This window comes from Podarcis raffonei, chromosome 3 (genome assembly GCF_027172205.1).
Source record: "Podarcis raffonei isolate rPodRaf1 chromosome 3, rPodRaf1.pri, whole genome shotgun sequence".
NCBI lineage: Eukaryota > Metazoa > Chordata > Lepidosauria > Squamata > Lacertidae > Podarcis > Podarcis raffonei.
Window position 1 is genome coordinate 82,357,353 of NC_070604.1, and position 26,037 is coordinate 82,383,389.

At 40.5% G+C, this 26,037-nt stretch overlaps 1 protein-coding gene across 9 annotated transcripts in view; it reads right to left on the reverse strand.

The window, feature by feature from the left end:
* SMYD3 (SET and MYND domain containing 3) overlaps positions 1-26,037 on the reverse strand; it is a 349,559-nt gene that overhangs the window by 285,797 nt on the left and 37,725 nt on the right. For all 9 annotated transcript variants that reach the window (XR_008329628.1, XM_053382716.1, XM_053382715.1 and 6 more), the window contains exons 3-5: positions 25,652-25,759; positions 24,234-24,291; positions 19,744-19,880 (exon numbers count right to left, since the gene is read on the reverse strand). Coding sequence is in view for 8 of the 9 variants with exons in the window: in XM_053382716.1 (XP_053238691.1) it covers positions 19,744-19,880; positions 24,234-24,291; positions 25,652-25,759 (303 nt within the window). In the remaining variant the exon portion in view is untranslated. The remainder of the gene's footprint in view (positions 1-19,743; positions 19,881-24,233; positions 24,292-25,651; positions 25,760-26,037) is intronic.

A 26,037-nucleotide genomic window follows, 5' to 3' on the forward strand; every position in this document is an offset into this window, starting at 1 on the left:
CATGGAGGGGGGGGACACAACTGCCACTTCAGCACATTTCCCAAATGTGTTTGTGCCTGTTACTCTTCATGAGTAGTGAGGTTTAATACACCGTGCCAAAAATTGGATATGCATTGCTAAGCAATTGTAGGGAGGCCACACAGGAAAAGCTGGCACTCTGTTTATTAGCATTCATTATCAAAATCAGTAGAATAGACAGGGCTTATGCCAATAAAGATTCCTAATACTTGTTATAATTATGGCTTATGTAAAAAATGCATAGAAATACGAATCACAGACAACCAGCAAAAAGAAAAGATGATCCTTTTGTGAAGGTAAGAAAAGAGACAGAAAGTTCTTCATCCTAGATCTTGTCACTGCAATTCAGCAGCAGCAGTAACCGCAGCATGCTGAACGCACTCAGAATCCTCTCTGCAATCATGAACCCAGATTGCATGGGGTTCTCAAAGGCACAGATTATTTGAAGCAAATTTAGCTGAACATGTTCAGAATCTTCGGAAGTAGAAGAAAAGGGGCAGCAGTATATGCAGGAATGGGACGCAGGTGGCACTGTGGTCTAAACCACATGCCTCTTGGGCTTACTGATCAGAAGGTCAGCAGTTCGAATCCCCGCGACAGGGTGAGCTCCCATTGCTCAGTCCCAGCTCCTGCCAGCCTAGCAGTTCAAAAGCACGCCAAAAAGTGCAAGTAGATAAATAAGTACAGCTCCGGCGGGAAACTAAACGGCATTTCCGTACGCTGCTCTGGTTTCGCCAGAAGCAGCTTAGTCATGCTGGCCACATGACCCGGAAAAACTGTCTACAGACAAACGCCGGCTCCCTAGGCCTGTAAAGTGAGATGAGCGCCACAACCCCAGAGTCGTCTGCAACTGGACTTAACTGTCAGGGAGTCCTTTACCTTTACCTTTACATGCAGGAACATTGCTGCAGGGCCAACATATATACTCCAGTGGCCCCTACACTTTTGACAGCTGTAATTGATCCTGACTTTCAACCCCCTATCAGAGTCAACAGGTCTCTGTGAGTTCCACTGAAGGACATATCATTTCCCTCCTCAATTTCCTCCGCAGCCCCCCTATGCCCATTGTGTTGTTCAACTTGACTGTCATGATTTGCCAGGCAGCCTACAGTGATGGGACTTACCAACGGCACTGTCATCATAACTTGAATCTAATCATATCAGGATAAGAGAATTTTCTTGCATTCCATTACTATGAAACTATGTATATAAAGATACGGAGCGTGCACATGGCTATAGTTAATGTGCACTCCTTCACCTACTCCACTTGCAAATAGTCAAAATATGTCATTTATTTTGAAACATTACACAATTCAAAAGTGTGCGGCCGCAAAGGGAGTTAAGGTATCAAGCTTGTTTACTGTGAACAAAGGACAAATGTCAAAAGTTAACAAGCAAGAATGCTAAATAGGGTAAAAATTTATTGGTCTAAAAATGTAACTGGCTTGACATGGATGAGGAATTTTGTTTTAACTTCAATGAATTTCGAACCAAATTCTAGAAGATTTAATGGTCTACATAAATAAAGCATCCTTGAATTGCAGGGGGTTGGGCTAGATGAGCCTTGAGGTACATTCCAACGCTACAATTCTATGCCTATGAAATTTTATTACAATCTTAAAATAAAGCAGAGACGTCACCTTGCCGACCAAGGTCCATATAGTTAAAGCTATGGTTTTCCCAGTAGTGATGTATGGAAGTGAGAGCTGGACCATAAAGAAGGCTGATCGCCGAAGAATTGATGCTTTTGAATTATGGTGCTGGAGGAGACTCTTGAGAGTCCCATAGGCTGCAAGAAGATCAAACCTATCCATTCTTAAGGAATTCAGCCCTGAGTGCTCACTGGAAGGACAGATCCTGAAGCTGAGTCTCCAATACTTTGGCCACCTCATGAGAAGGGAAGACTCCCTGGAAAAGACCCTGATGTTGGGAAAGATGGAGGGCACAAGGAGAAGGGGACGACAGAGGACAAGATGGTTGGACAGTGTTCTCGAAGCTACCAGCATGAGTTTGACCAAACTGCGGGAGGCAGTGGAAGACAGGAATGCCTGGCGTGCTCTGATCCATGGGGTCACGAAGAGTTGGACACGACTAAACGACTAAACAACAACAACAACAAAAATAAAGCAGTTCTTCAAATGACGATATTATTGTAGTCAAAGCAAGGATTGTACCCGAGGGCACATTCCTGTACATTCCTGAACAAGTAGCAAACAATTAATGGCCAGGGGCTTCTAAATACCAAGACTTCTATTATGGCTTTTCCTGGAAAGAACTGAAAATGTTTATCCTTTTCTTTTACTTCCCTGATGGGAACTGAGTACTTCTAAAATCTGTCTTAACTAACATAACATTCAGGGTATCTGAATTCCCAGAACAAGTGCATGTTCCGTGGGGTTGTTTTTCTCATGCAGAGATAACAGACCTGATTTGTTTGCTTTCTGTCCTCTTTAAAACCATGAGGAGATGCATTTATTTCAAGGAACAAGGAAGCGTTCAAGTTTAAGCTTGCGAGATCTGAAATAAACAAAACAGTCTTTCAAGCAATAATAACAGGAAGAAAGACGAGGGATAGCTGCCTTTCTAGCAAGCTATTAGCACAATTAAATCACAATATGCTGATCCAACTCAGCTTAGGTTACCCTTTTTAAGAGACTGTTACAGGTGCCAAGGCTCTGATGTAAATTAAACAGTCACCCCCCCCCTTCAGAAGCGGTCAGGTTGTTTGGAAATAGAACATTAATAAAACAAAGCCCTCTTTGACAAAGAAGATTCTGTTCAAATACTATTTATGTTATTCAGAGGAACTCACACTGGGCTGCAAAAAAACAGAAACCCAAACCCAACCTAAATTCATTTCTCTGGAACACAGGAGTCGTTTGCCTTTTAATCATGTCTGCATCACTGTCATCTCTTTGAAGAAAGCCTAAATGCCTGCCAACTCCTAACACACAAATGCACATAGAGCAGACGACAACGTCCACATCTGCAAAAGAAAATTAACACAGTCTCTGCAGCTCTCCAAGAATAACAGCAGAAGATATAGCCTTGCTCAAACTTGAAAGCCATGATGGCTTTGTGGACTGAGGGTTCCACTGGAAGCTGGAAGTCTTGCGTTCAGATCAGACCTGCTGAGATACATACCTTCACTGCATAACCTAGAGCAGTTCATTTCTCTCTCTCTCTGACCCTAACCTATATCCAAGGGTAAAATGGTCTCTCTCACATAAACACACATACAGGGACACACATCAGTGCCCTGAAATTCTTGGAAGTGGGGTCATTTACAAATAACTATTAATATATATGTAGATATTTGTTCACAATGTTTTGTGCACACCATTGGTCCAGTTTAAGGGAGACAAACTGCAGCATCTGACAAGGCAGAGTTGAGCCAACTATTACATAAACACCAGCTCCGTCCTGGGAATAATCTTAACATGGAAATTGTTGAGTCATGGATAGTACAACAATTCTGAGCACCTAAGCTAATGACAAGCGGCTGAGCACAAACAGCAGCAAGCTGTCATTCTTTGCAGACAGATTAATACATACAGGTGACATATTACAAGAGGAATCGCTCCTGTCCTCTCGAGACCCACGCACATCCTGCGTTCTTCCATATCAGTAATAATCAAATTCATAATACCAACAGGCTCTGTTCAAGTTGAACTTCTGTCTCAAAGTGCAGAGGGAGGAAGCCATGGAGAGTGGTGGCTCTGCAGTCTAAGCGTTAGAAGCTGAACCAAGCAGAGCCCTACCTGGGGGCATTGAACTGCAGTCTTCTGCTTTAATCATTACACACAGTACCCAAACAGAGATCCGAATTGCTTTTGAATGTTTGCAGACATTCTGAAGGTTCTTAAATGTTTCAAATGTTTTACAATGGATTTAAAATCTTTTAAATTTCATTTCAAGTTTTAACATTTTGATATTTGCTACCCCAGGACCCATTGGGAGGAACGGTGGGATAGAAATTTAATAAATAAAATAAAAATATACATATGATGGGGGAGTATTTGTTGTATTCATGTAATCGTTTTATAAGCTGCTTAATGGACAGAGTCCATTGAAGCAGTGTACAATTAATATAGGGAATTTTTCCACACACAAACACACCCAGTAACACGTTTGGATCTCATTGCTTTATGTCACAACAGGGTTAGTTAAACAAGCTCAGGATCGTGGTACATGGTTTCCCCCCTTCTCATCCACTTTATCCTCACAACAACCCTCTGAGGGAGAATAGGCTAGGAGATGTGGGCTGACCCAAGCAATACCGTTAAAATACCGTTTCTCACAAATGTGCTAGCAAGCTTCATAGCCCAGGTGTGATGTGAACCCTCGTTTTCCATTTGTAATTATGGCATCTTACGCACTGCCCCATATTTGCTTTCAGGCCTAGATTCTTAAGCATAATAAGGGTGATTCTAGGACTCTGCTTCTTAAGTGTGGCATTTCAGCACTGCATGGAAAACCGAAACTCAGTACTGACTGCATTGCTACATTACTGAGAGAAAACTCCACTACATTCCTTTATAAAAGTAGATGCCAGGTGTAGTAAGATTATGGGTAATAAGCCATTAAGGGAACAAAGGAAGCGGATCTGTGCCAGACTACAAAGGAGTGGGCCCCTTCCCTCCATTCACTCGTAGTTAGAAAGACAAAGACCAGTGTGGAGAGGAGAGTGGACTGATGTGAACTAGAAACTAGAAGTGGAAAAGCAGAGAGAAAGAGAGACAGGGGTTGGGGTGGGAAGAGATGCTTCACGTCTGTTTGAATCCAAGGCTGTGGCTATGAGGGAACAAGATCCTCTTGGGGTGTTAATGCTGTGAACCCATCCATTGTAGGCTCAGGTTGTATATATGTGCAAATGAATCATATATCACAAAGACAACACTGCTGTCCCAAACACAAACCTGTGTAAGTGCCTGGAATCCCTGGAAACTTGTACCACTCAAGAGATTGGGGTGGGGTGCAACCATAGGTACCAAGGGCACAAGGTGAGAGGGGTGCAGCCTTCATTCCCTCACCCCACTGCAACTGTCATGGAATTCTTAAGGGTATGAATGCCTCAGTTGCAATTCGGCAACCTCAAACAGTATTGATGTAGCAACCTACTATGCTGGCTGCCCTGTCAATCACTTGGAGACGGTCAACTCAAACTGCTTAGGGCTTTCAAAGGGTCAGAAGCAGGAATTTGATTTATTACGGAGTTCTGCTTAACCAAGGAGGGGGGGGGAGTCCCCTTTCTGAAAACCAGATTCAGCTTTTCTAATGTAAAAAAATAGCACAGAGACTACTTGCCTCTTCAGCTCCTCTACCATGCCTTCTTGGAATGCTGCTACCAGGGAAAGAAGGTGGAAAGACCCTTGGCCGAAAACGTGTCAGTGTAGATAGTACTAAGCCAGACGAACTATCGGGCGGGTGTGGCATGTTCCTCATATAGAGAGCTTTGCCAAAGTCACAGCCATCACAGAGCTGGTTCTCCCATCTGTCCAGACTTAACAAAACCTATGGGTCTGGCCCAGGTTATATGGCTCTGCTTTTTGCTTTTAAAATGGCATCCTAAGGAATTGCTTTAAAAAATGTACAAACCATTTAAAAAAGAATCAGAGGTAATCTCACATCAGGGCAACATTCCAAAATTGGACTCAGATTCTTCATTAGTACCTCATGGAGCTTCATCTCCTTGACAGTATCTATCAGTACAGAGACTCCTGGGTAGCAGGTCACGCGACGGCAGTCATTTTAAACAATTTAATCAAGGATAGATTTCTCTAGAGAGCACTAGATTTGTCTGCTACGTCTCACTTGAATTCCAAACACGTCTTACTCTAGGTACACAATAAAAAAAGTTGAAATGGTGAGGGAATCCACTGACATGGGAAAAGATGAAAGGCAAGGGGGGGTATACAGTGCATATTGTCAAGTCTTTCAACATTTTAAAGAACAGCAGGGCAGAGTCACGCTAAAGTATGATGATGATATGGAAATTTTGGTTTAAAAGGCTGCCCCGGCTAAAGTTCTAAGAAATATGAGAATGTTGCAAAGCACACCTTTCTCTGAAATTCAATTGCTAAGAATTAAATCCATAATATTTTCTCTAAAGGTGCGTGAAAAATAGTCTAGTATAGGTGTTGTAGGAGTTCCTGAGAGAAGGGAGTCAGGGCAAAGGAACCAAATGAAGAATAAAAGCTGACAAACACACCAAGAAGACCATTGTTTCTCAGGCAAAAATCTCAGTTCAAAATAGGCAAGACTATCTGGAGCCTGACAACACTTCACTGCACGGGAAGATGCTCCAGTGTGAAATTTTGGTGGCACTTCCCTATAGAACCAAAGGTTCTTTGTTATGGCTCAAGTCAGTCCCCCAGCAACAATGTCATCAGGTTCCACTATGGCTGGAAAGGGTCTGACCATTAAGAAAGCCCTCCTGACTTCCCGAGCGAATGTCCCAGAGGGAGAGGCCCAGGCAAAAAAGCAGCATGGTGCACCACTTCAGCAGCCACCCTCGCAGCATGAAATGGAAAAATGCCCCAAACATTTCTGCAACATCTTCCCGGGAACCTTGCCGTTTCATGCAGGGAAGGATGTTGCCTTCTCAAAAACAGTAATCAATTACCTTTTGTCCTTGGCAGTGCCACATCCCAAACTAGTTGTCTGAGAAGCAGTGTTACCCAGGCAAAAAGAAGAAGAAGAGTGTGACACTCCACTCCTGATCCTGTAAACGCCGCTCACAGCTGTGCTTAGGAAAAGACTGTAGGAGCAGATTGAAATAGCTGGCCAAGTTGGTTTTAGGCTGCAAGCTGACAGTGAGTCGTACCTGGCCTTCGGGGTAGAAAGCAAGGCTGTGCCTCGGAGGTCACAGCTGCAGACATAATTTTCCAGTCAACAGGCTACATTTCATTTCTTTGCTATAAAGTCAGAGGAACTGTGTTTCTTGTCTAGGATTTTATGGCCAACATATAGAGCTCCGGTTAACAATGATATGTTAGGACAGAGAATAATCGACCATCATGTCTTTGTCATTCTACATGTTTTGTTTGTGTGTTTGAAATGTTGCATCGTTACTGCATTGAATGATTGATTGATTGCATTCACGCATTGTCCCGATAGCTGACAACTAGGAGTAATATGCATTCCTAATATAAGAAGAGATTAAATGGATACTGGATTGTGTTCCAATCATTCACAGTCACAATCGATCAGAAATAACAGTGTAGTTCAATATACCAAACTGTATCCTATGGCAATTAAAGAGCCAAACAGCACTTATTTCCAGTGTCTCTGTTAGGACTGGACTTCATAACCCAAGTCCAGGAACCTGCAGTCCCCAAACAACCAGCAAGGGAAACAGCAGTGGCAGATGATGGGGCCAAGTGGAACAGGCGCCTTAGCAGCAGACACGTCATTGCACAACATGCCCACCTAAATGAAAAAAGGGCTGCAGTTGTTGGGAAACTGATATGGAGAGTGGATGAGAGCAACCAGGGAGGTTGTGACAGGAGGAGAGGGCAGTAGGGACCTGGGAAGAAAGAAAACATAGGGCAGCAGAGGGGCGGCCAGGACATGTGAAGGCAAGGGGAGCAGCCAAGAGGCCCTTTACCCCGAGTCCTGTCAAACCCAGCACTGCCACTGCTCATCTCCCCTTTCTTCTCAGCCTTCATTCCCATCCTACATTAGCAGTTCCATTGTTATGCAAAACGCTGACAATTCAGGGGTTATTACAATGTAAGATTATGGTGAAAAATTAATTAGTAACACTACAGTAATAGCAATGCTAATTAAAACGTTAAAAACCTTGCCCATAGCAATAATGTATGAATAATGGCATTGATGCTTGTGCCTCATATCAAAGATGTCCTCGTTCTAATTAAAAATGTTATGTTTTCCCAATCCCACAAACCAGCCAAATCAGCTACTTATTAGAAATCAGCCACTTGTAATTGTAATATTTACATTTCTAGACAGACATGACTTTAGTAAGCTTTCAAGAAATCTTCCTATGGAACAATGATCTCTACCTGGAAACTGTTTCCTACAGTGTTTTTTAATACTTTATTACATTTATATCCTGCCTTTCCTGCAAGGAGCTCAAAGTGGCATATATGGTTGTCTTCCCCTCACACACCCCTAATTTTATCCTTACAACAACCCTGTGAGGTAGGTTAGGCTGAGAAACAGTGACTGGCCCAACATTACCCAGTGAGTTTCATCATGTGAGTAGGAAGTTGAACCTGCACCCCCCCCACTAGACCACACTGATAAAGTAGAGGGTGAGCAGGTTTAAACCCAACTCATATATTGGCAAAATTTACTAACTTATTTACCCCTTCTTCTCCCACCCACAGGTGCATATACTCTCTTCCCAAAATCTCAGACCAAAGCAAAACACATTGCTTAACAGAGTTTCTGATGACCCAACTATTTCATTTTTAGCAATAAAGATTCTGGCAGGATTGTAAAACAGTCATGGGCAAGGGGAAATTGCCAAGAGACAACATAATGTTCATTGATACTAGAGATTAAGTTATGTACCTCTGAAAATGCTAGATCAGATATTCAAAATTGCTCCAAAATTTCACGGAGAAAAGCTAGTGGTATTAACTGGGCCATCCACATGAGAGGCAGGAGGGCTTCTCCATGATTGTAGCTAGCTGTATTTTCCACTGACCATCCTGGCCAGTAAGTGAATCGTACCTGCAGCCATCATATAATGATGTTCTGTGTTTAGTCCGGCAAACCCTATCACACTGCAGTACAGATGCCTCCTCTAAGATAATGCAAAGGCAGCCCCAAGATACGTTTGCTCCAGTTGTTCAATAGTTAATAAAACATTTGTTTTTAACTGGCCTTTAAGAAGCCAACATAATTCCACCGCAGGGAAGTGATTTATGAGTATTTTAATGTGGCTGTTTAATCTCTTTATTTACTTTGTTTCTTTGTTATAAAAGGAGTCCAAGGCACAGTATAAATGCTAGGCAGTAAAGAGAGGGAAAAGTATGCTTTGCTTGAAATCTATGTGCTGTGCCCTCCCCCGACCTGCTGTTATCATCATAAACAGTTGACTATCACAGGTAGTATCAGAGGCAAGCCCAATTTACATGTGGATGATCTTGAACCATTTGACGTAGGGAGTCTCATTAAAACAAAATTTCAAAATTTCTGCACTGCATGACACCAAACTAGGATTAAATTGATTCAGAGCAGACAAGCTGAAACAGTAAATTAAAATGTACTGCTACAAATGTGTTTGATGAAGGAAAGGACAATAGCAATTGTGATAGATGAAGGCAAAATGAACTGTGCAACCCTTGAGGATTCCTTCCCAAGATATTTTCATGAATTTTTCCAAACTAAGCTTGCTTTGAAATAATAAATTGACCAACTTTACCCCATTATCCTAAATCCCACCATTTATCATTGTGTGGATTTAATCAAAACCATTTGTTTACTTGCGTTAAGCCACCAGTTGCCCTCTCTCTTGAACTCTTTCCTGGTGAAGCTTGATCTTCAAAAGAATGGGAAAAAAGAGAATAGCCACTGATATATATGGATTGCTTCTTGCTTATCAAAAGATGAAATTAAGAGGTACCGTAATTATAGCCTGGGAAAGCTTCCTAGGCCACATAAATTCTGACAAAAGGAGATTGAAATATATGCTGCATTCATGGTCCAGGTCTAAAGGAGGGGTGGGGAATATCCAGTATTTTAAAAACTGTAGGCACTCACCAAGATGTGCTCTTAATATAAATTGCAATGATGTCAGTGCTTACAATCTGCAGAGGGCAAGTACCTTCTCTCATACCAAAGGGGAAATTTCCTTTGAAGTAAGGTAAAAATAAAGGACCCCTGGACAGTTAAGTCCAGTCAAAGGTGACTATGGGGTGTGGTGCTCATCTCGCTTTTCAGACGAGGGAGTTGGCGTTTGTCCATAGACAGCTTTCCAGGTCATGTGGCCAGCAGAACTAAATCGCTTCTAGCGCAACGGAGGACCATGATGGAAGCTAGAGTGCACAAAAATGCCATTCACCTTCTTACCACAGCAGTACCTATTTATCTACTTGCTTTTGGACTGCTAGGTTGGCAGAAGTTGGGACAGAGCAACGGGAGTACACCCCATCGCACGGCTTCGAACCACTGACCTTCTGATTGGCAACCCCAGGAGTCTCAGTGGTTTAGACCACAGCGCCACCCACATCTTTTACCTTTACCTGAAGTAGTACTTGCTGCAACACAAACAGAAACCTCCCTAAAAGAGCTGAAGGCTTGTAAATAAGTATTTTAAATAATCTAATAAATAATGCTGCATTCTTCAGAACTACCATATTGGCCCGAATATAAGCCGCACCTTTAAAATTCAAGGGGGTGAAGAAAAAAAGACAATACCTGAATATAAGCTGCTCACTTCAAATTCCGCAGACACTCACACCCGTTCCATTTTACCATATGTCTGTTTCAGCAGCGATATTGTAAAAGCCAATTTTTGTAAGGTCACAAATTTAAGCCGCGCTTTAACTTTTAACAATTGAAATTTGGAAAAAAGTGAGGCTTATATTCAAGCCAGTACGGTATTGCTTTATTCACATGCAAATATATGTGGATTTAATAAAATAATTCATCAACCAATTAGAGGATGGTTTCTTTAATGAAGTAATAGCTCTAAAATTGCATTTTCTGAGCATTTCAGGATGTGAGTACCTGGTACGGGGGCTCTACTGCTTTGCAATAAAAATTTCAGGAGATCTAAACATGAATCACTCACAGCACATGAGGCTTGGCCCTAGCATTCATACCAGAGAACTTTATTTCCACTCATCAACACATGCCAACCAGATAGATTGGGAAACAGCTGAACTAGTTTATTGAGCTTCTGCAACAGACTCGGAAGTTTATTCTTGCAGTTACAATTTCACAGTCAGATAGGTTTGAAATTATATCAGGAATAATTAGCAGAAGCTGCTCTGGACTGTGATAGCATAGCTGCTATATAAACAGGAAACCCACATAGCTCTACCTCACTAAGCACAATCCATATTTATCACTGACATGGACACAAATCTGCTACAGAAAAGCTAGACAGTATTACAGCAGAGATATTTCTCCTGAACTCAATTCCAGTTTCTGAATATAAACTCGTTTTCTTAAAAATACAATAATAATAATAATAATAATAAAGCATTGCTCACATCAACCATGAAAATGAAACTGAGAAAGTGGCAACAACTGCTCAAGCTCATTCTGAACTTGGGCCAAAATTCAGCTACATTCAGAATTCTGATATTTAAATCCCTGGATTTTAGGTTAAGTTAAAAAATGACAAAAAGCTAGGAGATAAAGGAGAGACGGATACAACAAGGGATTTAAGCTGAGAAAAGACACAGCTGTCACAATTCACTAGAGAGAATGTTTTCCAGGATTGCTGTCTCCGTTTGTTTCCAACAGAACTTCACAAGGCTTAATATAAATCTGGTTTTCAAAAGATGAAACAAAGCAAAATATAGCCCAGCATACAATGAGCAAGTATGGACTTAAGTAGGAGTTTTGTATATTTCTCAAACTTGATGACAAAAGAGGACATAGGTCATCATCATTTTTCCCGCAGAAATGAGAGCCTAAAATTGTACAAGGCATTTCTTCCATTTATATGTTACTATTTTTAAAAAAATGCCAACAATATGTTTAGTGATGCATGTAGCTCAGAAGTACTTTGTGCCCTGTACCAACTAGGTTTCATATATGCTACCTATTGATTTTTGCTGGGAGTGTCCATGATAACTGAGAGATTTGGGTGTTTGGGGAGGATCTAGAGAATTTGGGTGTATGGCAGAATTTTAGACTTCAGGTGTTTCTCCAAGTGGCCTGCAAAGCAGCCTCCTTCGGACTGAGCCTCAGCTCAGCTTGGAGCCTGTAGGATCTCTGAGGCAGCCTCCTGACTAACACACCTGTGTGGTTATTCTCAGCCTTTGGATCACTGCCCAAAGTATGTAGTAATTTTGAGGTGACAATGTTATTCCTACACAGGTGGTATAATAGTCTGAGAGTTTATCCATGAGCAGGGCCTATTATTGCTTCTGTTTAATCATAGCATTAGTGGTAAAAGTATGGCTTTGCTCAGTCATTCTAATAAACAGAAAAAGGTGCACTTTTGAAATCAATGGTTTTGAAAGGTTCAGTGTTGATTCAAAATGGCATCCAGTTGTATCCAAACATGGACAAAATCCTGCTCCTTGGTTTCAGGAACCAACATGCAAATTCTGGTTCAGATATCTTACATCTTGGTTAAAATCAATGCAGGTTCAATCCACCATCGTAATTCCAAATTATGTCCAATTGTATTGTGGCACTCAGACCTGGACATAGTACTCCAGGTGTGGTCTGACCAAGGCAGAATAGTGTGGTATTATTACTTTCTTTGATGGGACAGTATACCTCTGCTGGTGCAGCCTAGCATTAGCTTTATTATTATTATTATCATCCTTATTATTAAACCAAACAACAACAACAATTTAGTTCTGCTGCATCACACTGTTGACTCATGTTAAGCTTGTGGTCTACTAAGACCCCTAGATTCTTTTCACATGCAGTACTGGCAAGCCAAGTGTCCGACCACCTTATATTTGTGCAGTTGGCTATTCCTGTAGATACTTGTAGAGCTGTGCAGAGAAACACCTTTGCTCAGTACAACCCCCTGCAACAGCCTGGCATAATGGGGGGATTCCTCTGTAAGTCATACCAAGCGTAGACCCGCAAAAATAATGGACTTCACTAACTTAAGTCCGTTGATTTCAATGGGCATATACTCTGAGCATGATTTAATCAGATACAACCTAGAGACTGAAGAAAGCAAATCCTTCAATGGCAATATCACATACAATCATCAACCAATACAGGGTTGTAACTCTTGTGAAAACCGCAAAATATATGAATGTATTATCAAGGGAGTAACTGCAATGTTCAAATATTGCATACTGATATCCATGAAACAGAAGAGTATGTAGCAGTGAGAGATACAATGCACAACAAATGAAAAAAAGGAAACTCTTTTTTGTTGGCACAGCAAATTGATAAATGGGAAGGGACCTTGAGCCCAGAATTGAGTACTAATTCCATGCAAACTTCCATCTGTTTTCCTAAGCCTGGTTAAACAAGTTTTAGCTAACTCTTTATAGCTCATCTCTGTAAGTCTGCAAATTAAAAAAACAACAACAGAACTCTGTGTGCTAGGAATGGTAATGAAAAGAGAGCGGTCTTAAGATAATTAAGTCATTTTAAACTGTTGCTAAATGGAAATTTGATTGCATCTTTTATTAATTATTACAAGTTGACATTTTAAATAAAGATAAAAGCCTTTCAGAATATTGTGGACATTACAGAAGCTAAATAAGACAGAACAGAACTGATTGCGATCTCTTTTCGCCTGGCTTATACTGACACAGGAATATCTAAGCTACTATTTGCATAATGCATGGTTGCTACCACAGGTTTCTATGCATCACCGGCAACAATATTGAAAGCAATGGCCTAGATGTCTGTCAGTTCTTGCTTCAAGGAGAGCTTGACAAATACTTCTTGATGGACAGTTGACTCCTACCAGGACATTCTAACTATCTATAGATGTATGTCATGAACTAGAGACTGCTATGGATGACCCCACATGCTTGTAACTCCCTAAAACATTCTGATGTGAAGTTTTGATACCGTATTTTTCGCTCTATAGGACGCACCCGACCATAGGACGCACCTTATTTTAGAGGGGGAGAACAAGAAAAAAAATCTCCCCCTCTCTGCGAAGCGCCCCTTCAGCGAAGTGGCAGGAGAAACAGAGCCCCTTCCATTTCTCCCCCCGCTTCGCTGAAGGGGTGCTGCACAGCTCCCCCTCTCCCACATTGCCTTCGCCTTCAGTGAAGGCAACCCGAAGCCTCCGGAGTGCAGCGAGAGTTCCCGCTGCGCTCTGGAGGCTTCAGGCAGCTACCTTGGAAGCCTGGAGAGTGAGAGGGGTCGGTGCGCACTGACCCCTCTCACTCTCCAGGCTTCAGTGAAGGCAACCTGAAGCCTCCGGGTTGTGACCTGGCAACCTGGCATAGAGCACTATTTTAAAGGCTTGTTTTCCGTCTGCCACACTAAGCAGAGCAGCAGCAGCAGCAGCAGTCCTCTGATGAATAGGACTTACTTACACCAACTTATACCAGCTTGATTTACACCAGCTTCATGTGCCTAAGATTACTCCCTAAGAGCTCCCACATGCCAGCTGACTTACTTCAGCTACTAATTCCAAAGCCCAATATCTAAAATTGTAAACTATGAATGCAGAGGCTCATAGGCTTATATTTTTAAAAATGTCTAGAAATCATACAGAATGTCTGCCATCAATTGGCCAATTCCAATCAAACCTTCGGCGACATCTTATAACTTTGGGAAATAGTGGGAAACTGACATCCGCATCACAATCCAGATACACACATTCACAGACACAATAGTTAAAGCACTGACTTGGGACAGATCCACTCCACTTGGCAGATTCCACTCACATAGAACATTTCAGATGGTGAAATCATCACATGTTGGAACACAGTGATTTCTATGGGGTTGCATCCATACCACTAACACTCACATAGCTCCATGTAGGCGATCTCATGTAATATCATGTTTAAAGAATTGGACTGTACATACCTGGTTTAAGCACACCTTAATGTCATGTTGAAACTCTACAGCAAACATGGATTGTTGCCTATAGAAATAATACGGTACAAAGCTCACGGACTGGAGGGTGAACATTATCTTAATGATATATAAGAACAAATTGGATCCTAGTCATTATCACCCAAAAAGCCTGTAAGATATCGGGTCAAAATTAGGTACATGACTAGAAGAAGGGGTATCATCTTGTGGGAAAATAGATCAATGCTTTGTTCTTAATTACTAGCTGAGCAAATATGCTAAAAGACTACTTGGTGGCATTTGTCTACCTTACAGCAGCCTTCAATAGGATCAATCATGATAAATTGGTTGTGGAGCACAAGTATCAATTGACATTGATTTACTTTAAGGCCATCTGAAATAATTCCTACAACTAAAGGTGTGAGACTAGTCAGTTCCTTAACCCCTTTTTATTTCATTTGCACATGAATGATTTGGTTCTTGAATTACATCCATCTTTTAGTACAATTACTGGAGTCTGATTATCAGGGATGGGCAAATCTGTCAATTTCGGTTTCTAATTCATCCAAATCTTAATATTTTCAAATCCATTTGCAATTTTAAAAAATCATCATGAAAATTCATCAGGATTTGTGTGACTATACATGTTTGTATGCAAATTTGCCTAATACAGACATTTCCCTTAGTGCAACGCATTATTTTATGTTATTTTCACTAATAAATGCATTTTTATGTACACTTTACCCAAATTTGTGCATTTTAGTACACATTACTCGGCTGGAGAACTGCATTGCATTTTTTTGAGAAAAGTGAATTATGAAAGCTGTATTTCAGTTCACGTATTCTTTCTTAGTGAAGTTTGCCTTTAAATGTGAACTGAATCACTGATGATACAGCCCTATCACTAACTTCTGGCTATGTATCACAACTTCCCCTCAACTCATCAGAGAAGAATTTTTAGGGGGAGGGGGGCAATGCGCAGAGGCCAGGGAGGGAAATTCCCGTGTGCAAACAAAAATTGTTGTGCTGACCACCTATTCTTAATAAGGCTTTATTACTGTGGCCTGAAATCAGTTTATTTCTGAGCTCTGTGATGACCTGAGCTAGACTTGTAATAATTTAGGCTGTGGATAACAAGGGCACAAAGAAAAGAAAAGAAAGTACTATTAATTCATGCATGGTAAAGGTGAAAGCTCCAAGAAGCAACTTAGTGCTTGTGTTTTGGTTTTTTGTGTTCAATTGTGTGTTGTTGTTGTTTAGTCGTTTAGTCGTGTCCAACTCTTCGTGACCCCATGGACCAGAGCACGCCAGGCACTCCTGTCTTCCACTGCCTCCCGCAGTTTGGTCAGACTCATGCTGGCAGCTTCGAGAACACTATCCAACCATCTCGTCCTCTGTCGTCCCCTTCTCCTTGTGCCCTCCATCTTTCCCAACATCAGGGTCTTTTCCAGGGAGTCTTCTCTTTTCATGAGGTGGCCAAAATATTGGAGCCTCAGCTTCACGATCTGTCCTTCCAGCGAGCACTCAGGGCTGATTTCCTTCAGAATGGATAGGTTTGATCTTCTTGCAGTCCATGGGACTCTCAGGTGTCTCCTCCAGCACCATAATTCAAAAGCATCAATTCTTCGGCGATCAGCCTTCTTTATGGTCCAGCTCTCACTTCCATACATCACTACTGGGAAAACCATAGTTTTAACTATACGGACCTTTGTGGGCAAGGTGATGTCTCTACTTTTAAAAGTAGAGACATCAATTGTGTGTAGTGTATGTTAATTAATAATAAGGATGATTTTTAAAAGATTGCATATTCATATTCTGTTTTGCTTTTCCATTTAAACATTGTGTTTTATTTCACCTGCATACACTGCTCCTTGTATTTTCCCTTCCACAACATTCATTTGTGTACAATGTGCCTTTGCTTTCTCTTTGATATTCATAAACTGAAATGCATTCACTGACCTTCTGTGGATGTGTTTCAAATATATTTTCCAAAACTGATTTTAGCCTCTGGTCATATCTGATCAAAACTCTCTTGAGCACAGGGGCAAATTAAGGAGCCAATTTTTACTCTTTTTCAGCTAGTTTCATTAGAATCTCTTTCTAGAAAATGTCAGGAATTAGTCACCTCAGTGAAGGTCTGCTTGTTTTTCTATTTTGACTTCTTGTCTCTTCCTTCTTATTCTTGAAGTTACAGCATCAAACAGATTACGACTGACCTTCAACTGTAGCTTTCTACAATTTCTGATTGATCAGAAAGGAAAAAATGGAGGCTAGGCTTACAGCAAGCATCCAGTGAACTTGAAAAGAATGTGTTGCAAAGTCAGAAAAACAGTATTACAACAGGATATCACATACTGGTAGTACTAACTTCATAAAAAACCATGAGTCCATCTAGCACCATGTAAAACTCACAACACGTCTTTGAAATGCTACATGGGATTTCACTTCTCTCACAGTCTTCCTTGTTTTTGTTCATTCAAAAGTTAATTAATTGCTCTGTATGACATAATGAGCCTTAAACTTCCATGTCATTCATATAAAAAGCAGAAGGTCAGTATATTAAACATAGTATAGTGAATACACAGTACTGCAACAGCCTAAGTCTTCCTAACAGGACTGATGGTTCCTGTAAGCCTGACTTCTGTAACAAAGATTTCTTTTCCTTTGCTTACAACCAACTAAATTCTGCTTTTACAAGCTGAAAAAAAAGGAAGAAAAGAGCAGGAAAACCCAGTTGCCATCACTTTTGCCATCACTCAGAAAAAAGATGTCTCCATAGGCCTCTCCCTGGTCACTCCCAAGCTATTCCCCTTAAATGAACAGCATACAAGTTACAACATAGGAACAGCAAAAATAAAAATTCAAATAGTGGACACTGGACGCATAAATGAAAAAAATTTGCGAAGTATAGTAAGACCTGCACACTTGCACACTTCTTTTGAAAAGACTATCTTCATTGCATTTAGTTTTTCAGCAAAGCGGAAAAATGAAATTCATTAAGGTTGACTTCCATAGCTACACACAAATCATTTTTATCAGCATATTATGCCTAATAAAATTATATCAACTCAGTGTTTAAATAGCAAGAAGAAAACCTGGAAAATAGTTAAAACACAACAGATGCAGCTCAATAAGTGACAACCTAGACACATCAAATTAGAGTCAAACCTTGATTCCCAAACGGCTCAGTTGCAAAACAAATCAGCTCCCGAACGCTGCAAACCCAGAAGTAAGTGTTCCAGTTTACAGACATTTTTCGGAAGCCGAACGCCCAATGCAGCTTCCACTTCAGTGCAGGAAGCTCCTGCAATCAATCAGAAGCTGTGCCTTGGTTTTCGAATGGTTTCAGGAGTCGAACAGACTCTCAGAATTGATTAAGTTAAAGAACCAAGGTACCACTGTATATATAAAAGCTGTTTCCATCTTTCTTTTACATCCAGAAATTGAATTGAGGGTGGGGCTATGCAAATAGTTAGCACAGTTCTCAGTGGATCCCACTGAGTTCTAAAGTATACGGTAAACAGTAAGGGAGGAAATATTGGGAGTGGGGTTGGAGGGGAAAACTGACCATTTGTCACTAGGAGCAGTTTAAGCCAAACTCTAAAGGGACACACCTCTTTACATTTTCTCATTCATTCCAATGGGAAATAATAAAGTGATATACTTGGGCATAATGTTTCGCCCATACACTGCACCCCACAAAACAATGCCCCTGAAATACATAGGCCCTTCTTCCACATATATATATCTCCTGCTATAATGATGATGGGGGGGGAGGAGACTGTTTCATCTGACAAGCTGAAATGCTTGCACTGACGGTACATGGAACATAGCTGAATGTTGAATTCCTCCCACAACTTTTGTGGATGAAATATGACTCACACCTCATTCCATCAGTTTTATTATGATTATGTAACTACTAAATCCCAGGACATTAATATTTCAGGATTAAATAATACGTATCTACTTTGCACTCTCAAATAAAGACTGCAATATATAGACTGAAAAAACAAGAAGCCAGGAATATGTAATAGCAGTGTTACTAAACTCTGAGCCATCACTGAAATAGAATTTTCTTAAAACACTGAAAGAAATCTAATAAATTAGATGGCAGTGTTCCTATTTATTTCAACTTATCAGTAATGAGAATTATAAAATTAGCAGAAGTTTGAGAATTTGTTAGTAAAAGTTACTCTTTAAAAAACTCTTTAAAAGATTAACCAATTGCCCATTTTAGAGCATACTGTCAATTTTGATTTGACTATATCCAGTAACCAGATATAAATAGATACTCTGAAATAGATGCTCATCGCTCCCCAGGGGGGCTACGGTTGTAGACCCTCGCGCTCCTGCTTCAGTTTCTGCTGCCTGGCCACATTCACTTCCCAACAGCTGTGGGAAATTCCCCACAGGCCAGATCTCAGGAAATTTCCAGCCAAAGAAGGGCTATTCAAAAAGGCTAATCAGTAATGCTTTAAGAGGCCAATCACACCAGAAAACTTCTGCAGCGCAGTCGGCCCGAAGAACGAAAAATGAATGGCTATTATAAAAAAGATCCCCAAACTATTCTAGGAAGCCATCTCTTCAACTAAGGCCAAAAGTGGGCAACTGCAAGGATAGTAGTGTTTGCCTATAATAAATATAAGTGTCAGATGGTTTATCAAGGGGGGAAATGGCCAGATGTAGCTAATTCTGGAATTCACCGATATATTGTGGAACATAACATCATATATCAACATGAGAAAAAACACAAAATATAAATGTATCTGCCAAACAGATTTTATTCGGCAGAAATATACAGGTTTCAAAAGAAAAATGCAAAGCATAAACCGTAAGATCATTTTTCCAGAAAGCAACACCTTATGGTGGATAGAATTTGTCTCTAATCGTTCCAAGTCATTTTTCAATATCAGCGTTTTATGCTATCATCGTTCTCATTTTTAATATGCCCATTCTTTGCTGCTTAAATTAAAAACAAAGATATTATGGTTTTGCATGAAACACAAAAATTAAGGACATGGGAAATGACAGAACTGCCAGGAATCCAGTTTTAACACTTACTTTTGCGAAGGTCTGAAGAATATCTAGAGCAGGTGGCAGCTGAGAAGCTTCTGGGATCTCCACTTTCAGATACAACTGCAGAGTCCTTGCAAGGTGCCCAAGACCATCTTTCATTTCTTCACTTAACTTGTCAAAATCTTTAGAGGAGGCAACATAAAGCAAGGGGTGAACAGAAACTTCCACCAACATCTTTATGTCTGCCCAATGGCAGATTTGCAGTCTAGATCAGGGTTTCCCAAACTTGGGTCTCAAGCTGTTTTTGGACTACAACTCCCATCATCCCTAGCTAGCAGGACCAGTGGTCAGGAATAATGGGAATTATAGTCCAAAAACAGCTTAAGCCCCAAGTTTGGGAAACCCTGATGTAGATATTTCCAATCCCAAAGATACAAAATGTGAGGCATGTACCATTTTATTTGTTGATTGCTACCTCTCACCATCAGGTAGTTGTTGCTAAACTCTGCAAATGTAGTGTGAATGATAGCTCAAAAGCTTGGAACTAAAAGATGTCCGAAAATTTGTAAAATAGCAACGCAGGTGGCTGGATTGTCTGTTTTGTGTCACCCAGAAGCACAAGAAGATAACTTGGGTTGATTTCATTCTTCAAATCAGTTCTCAGAAAATACTATTTAAAACTACCTGTTTATAATATGCAATGGGGATAACACCTTAGAAGAGCTTAATAAAATTATGGAAGGCTGGAATTCAAAGCCTATAAAAATGCACATTAATGTAATAAGAATATATTGGATGTTTATCTCTAAATATGACAGGCAATATGGCGAGTATTAACAGAGAAACCACGGGCTGGATCCAGAGAAAAGCCCAAAGAATGGAACTACAGTGATACCTCGGGTTACATATGCTTCAGGTTACATACGCTTCAGGTTACACACTCCACTAACCCAGAAATAGTGCTTCAGGTTAAGAACTTTGCTTCAGGATAAGAACAGAAATCGTGCTCCGGTAGCACAGCGGCAGCAGGAGGCCCCATTAGCTAAAGTGGTGCTTCAGGTTAAAAACAGTTTCAGGTTAAGAACAGACCTCCAGAATGAATTAAGTACTTAACCTGAGGTACCACTGTAGTAGAAGCCCACTCTTCCCTTTAGGAACCTTTTCACCCATCAGCCAAAAACCTTTCACTGATGGTTAGAAGGTCACTGTGATGCAGGGGACTGAGGTGAAAGTGGGGGTTTCAAAAAATCAGACAGAGACATCTTCAATGAGCAGGAGCCCCATTAGGAAAAATTATCTCCCCCCTCAGCCCCAAGCCCACTGTATTGAGGAATGTCCCCCAACCCTAGACTGGCTGCCAGGGAAGTCAGGGCAGGAATCCAGCTCCTACTAGCCCCTTTGGCAGGTTTCTCTCTTGATCCAACCCCGTAAAAAATCCCCACTTTGCAAACTGAATCCCTGTAGCAGGAAATGATTTAAAAGAATCTGCAACCTTCTAAGCACATCTTAACTGACATGGTCCAAATCAAAAATATAATATCCATGCATAGTTTATTCATAGTGGTCCACATTTTATTGGAAACCGAGTTATTAGGCCAGGGGGGAAATGAAAGCTGATCCAATCAATTATTTACATGTTATGATTTCTGTGGTACCAAAACTGGAAACAAGAAACCAAGTGTCTTTGAGCCAAACTAGATATTACAGTAATTGTACATTAGTCCAAGGATGCTTTTAAAGTCAGAAAAGCATCACAGGGTTTCAAGTGTGTAGGAAACCACTTGGCAATCGAGCATAAACGTCTAGTGAAAAGAATTCTTTACCTTACTACTGAAAGAAATCTTTGTCATCTAAGGTATAAGAACATGTTTTTTTCTTCAGCTTCTTTACCACTCACAGCTAATAAAAAAGTAAACTGTAGCTCCTCTCAAATCTTATGAAGAAAGGTGCAAAATTATGTCCACCATTTAAAACACTACGGGGGTGACCAGCCATGGGAAAGGACCAACTAATTTACTTATGTACAGTTATACTAACTAATAACAGAGCTCCAGAATTGCTTCCAGATCTAATGACACAGAAAAATTAACACTGTGCATGATCCTGCACACATTATGTTTGCGCCTTATATATCCCCATTCAGCTCTCTCCCCACTGTTTGGTGCAAGTTACTCATGCACTGGCACTGATCAGAGGGGAAGGCTGGATGTGGATTGGGGAGAACGCCACAGACCTCCTGTTCCTCCTAACCAGCGGGATAGAGCTCTATTGAGTGTAAGGAATCTCAAGAGTGCTGCATTTAAATGGAGTGGGTCCACAATTTCCAAAGATCAGCCACCCTGGAGTATTATGCAAAAGGCATTCAAAATATCCAGAGGCACTGATGTTGTAGGCTGCTTTGTAAAAAGGTTAGGAAGGAAGGTTTCCAGTTACCCCACTTCACTGTCTATAGAAGGGGGAAGCCTTAAGAAAGTACACTGAAATATACACCCCCAGGGAAATGTAGTGCTACTACACTTGTGTGCTTGTATTACAGCTTTCCCCTGGAAATGGCCCCATGGTCCTCTTTCCTTCCGTTTTTACATTTTAAGAACAGGATATTATATTTTTTTAAAAAACCTATTCAGCCCAAAGGACCACAATGCACATTGCAGAATTTATTGATTTATTTCAGAGACAGGCAGACAGTATTAACTTCACCCATCGCTGAAGCAAAACCACCTCTGGGATGGAGAGTAGCAACCGTTTAAGAATGCAATGTGGGGGACATTTCAGTTCAGGACAGATGCAAACAAGAATAATATATCCGTCCAAAACTTTGGGGAGAATTTAGAGAATCAAAAAACAGAGGGCAATTATCCAGACTGGAATCTGGCCAAGATGTCAGAATTAAACATTGTCTGAGAAAAATTGTCCCATAAGAGTTTTCACAGCAAGTGATCAGGAGCTAACTTTCCCATCTCACACTGAAGACAAAGGAAGTAAAAAGTGAAATGATATTGAGTAAACAAATTGTTTTAATTTTCTGGGGTTTAGAAAATTAAAATTGTTCCATTTCCGGGAAGATGAAACGCTGCAAGAAGTATGGCTATGAATAGCGTATGCAGCCCCTTTTTTCACATGTTATACTAAAAGGACCACTGAGCCCCATTCCCACCATCTGTGCATATGATGGTGAATATTGCGGAAGCAGGATAGAAAGAAGAAGAAAACTTGCTTTTAAATAAAACGGACATTTCTAGGCAGATGCAGGAAAAAATTAAATGATTTAAATGCCACATGTGAGTACTACCTTTGTGGTGCAATTTTAAGCATGCTTATTTGGAAATAAGTTAAAATCAGGTCAATGATCTTTGGACTGTAGTAAGATGTTGCCATGGGGGCTCTTGTGGGCAGAAAGGTGGTAAAAAAACCCTACTACTGTTGTTAATACTAATAGTAATACAGTGGTACCTTGGGTTCTTGAATGGCTTAGTAGTCGAACAACTTGGAACCTGAACGCTGCAAACCCCGAAGTAAGTCTTCCAGTTTGCAAACCTTTTTTGGAAGCAGAACATGTTCCGTTTTGAGTGTTACGCTTCAGATTTGAGTGTCACGCTTCCGTTCTGAGAGCTACGCTGAGATCTGTCTGTTTTTGCTATTTATTTTGCGGTTTTGTTTTGGGGCTTTTTTTTTTTCATTTTTGTGACTGTGTGGAACCCTGTTCAGCTATTGATTGATTGACTGTGTGACTGCGCAAATGGATCAAAGCTGCAAAGTACAGTACATTGTTTATTGCTTTCATTTTATGGATCAATGGTCTCATTAGATAGTAAAATTCATGTTAAATTGCTGTTTTATGGGTTGTTTTTAAAAGTCTGGAACGGATTAATCCATTGTGCATTACTTTCTATAGGAAAGCACGCCTTGGTTTGGAACGCTTTGGTTTTGGAACGGACTTCCGGAATGGATTAAGTTTGAGAACCAAGGTACCACTGTAATAATGTGTATTGATTATATATTCCTAAAAATCCTTCATCAGCCCATCATTCAACAGTGGCTGAAAGTAGTATAGGGCATCCTTAAGAAGGTGATGCAACAAATTACCAAGAAGTTCGCAAAATATTAGAGTAATCTACGTATGAGCATTAGAGCAGTCCTGCTGGATCAGGCCAAAGGCACAGCTAGTCCATCATCCTGTTCTCACAGAGGGCAACCAGTTGCCAATGGCAGAGTGAATAAATGGATTCCAATACAGAAGAGCTGCTTATCCGCGATACCATAAACATTTGTTCTTTGATTTCCAATTGTCTGTATTTTTCTTCTAGATCACTTCTGAAATTAAATCCAAAAGCACTGTACAACCCAAAAATGAAAACATATTAGTTAGCATAAAAAACCAAAAACACAAACACAAAGCACAATCCTTCTAGCTCTTCTCTCAGGTGTTACTTAGTCGAGTCAAGATTTAAGTTCCAAGGGGAAGTTAAATCTCAGGATGCTACACAGTAAACATGGGAAGCATTTACAAAAAAGTAGGGCTAAAGTCTACTTACTTGACTGAAGATCAGAAAGAGAGTAGAGCTCTTCAGATGGACATGTTGATTGTCTTAACTGGTGAGCATAATAATAATGAATTAAAAGGATGGCAGACTAAATCATTAAATCCATTTTTAATCATTCTTTTAATCCTTTATGTATAGCACTAAAAGAGCAATCATTAGCATTACTCCGTTCTTGTTCATATTTGTGAAAACATTAGTAGCATTTTGTTGTAAGTTACAACTCATTTATTCTTATTCTCTTGATTTTCACACCTTGCTTTGCAGAACACATTTCACCCATATGCTCCACTGAGTTCCACACTGAGTCAAGCACAGCTGAGGTGGCTGTTACAAACCTTTTTGAATTCATTCACTGACACAAGGTATTTATTTTTCTGATATGCAACATTTGTGAACATGTGCAAAAGAAGCCCCCTTGAAACTGATGTCAGACGATGAGCCCCCCATAGAGATCTGAGCTGTGAAAATTTTGAAACGACATATGAGTAAACATACAACTTCTGGATTCATCTAAGATCAAGCTAAGGACTAAACTCTGAAGCCAGCACTAAGTACACAAATTCCAGCAATTATAATCTTTACAGCAAGTTTGATTCAGTCAGGACTTCAATGCTGCTTACTCATATTACTATTCTGGTGCAACTTGCTTGCATTTTATGACATGTATTACTTATGAATTTATTCTTCTGAAGTATAGTCTGTCCTTCTGCTTCTGCATTTCCATCCCAGTGCCTAAGGATACATTTGTAATAAATACAAAAGCGGTTCACACAAATGTGACCGTTTTCTGCCTTTTTGCATGCATGTATCTTAAAAGTCGAGTAAGTGATGGCACAATAGTTTCATCCCTGCTGCCAATTGCAGAGGATAATGCAACATGAACAGAAGCTAGCTACATCCACATAGGCAGCCAATTCAAGAAGTTCCACTCGAGGTCATTAATATGCCAGGCTCTCACTGGCAGGGAAGGAAATTTGCTTCGGCAAGGAGCATTGGGAAACTTGGGCGGCCAGTTCTTATTCTAGCCTCTCCCCAACAAGACCTATTATGAAGCTGTTAAGTTGTGGGTGAACATATCAGACGACACAGCGATTCTTCAAACAGCTCTTGTTTATTCACAGGCCAGAACAGAACTGAACTGAAGGGTTCAGCCAGCCTGCTTATATAGAGCTCCACTAGAACGCAACAGTAACCATTTTCTGTAACTATCCAATCACCAAACGTCATTTTCGATCCCTTATTTGCATATGTGGACCTAAACTATCTACAGTATCCCCCTGCTGGCCCAGGGTGAGAACTTCAGTACATAACAGAAGCAATAACAACTCTGTGAAATATAAGCCTCCTCAGCCACAGAGTCAGGGCAGACACTTTTTCAAGGATCAATCACAGGTAGAAAGTTTACTTACTAGTTTGAAAATGATCCTGCCGACAAGCCTCACTGAGTCTGGGGGGAAGTTGGGCTCAATGCTCTTAATACACTTGCATTCCCGTTTGTGGTCCTGCCAGGCTTCTTTCTACAAGTTGCGAGAAAACAGAAGTTATTTTGCCAGTAAACTTTTCAGATATTGAAATATAATAAATATGAATTATTACTGCAAGAGACCAGTGCACAGATAAAAGTGATTTTGCGCAAGCATAAGAATATTTGGATCCAAGCCACTGATTATGGTTGGACATATGGTTTTTGCAAGAAATGCTGTTGAAACACTCGGTCTATTTTTACAGTAAGGTATTAATTGTTATTAGAACTACCAACCATTTAAATGTTTTAGCTGATCAACCATCTGTCTTT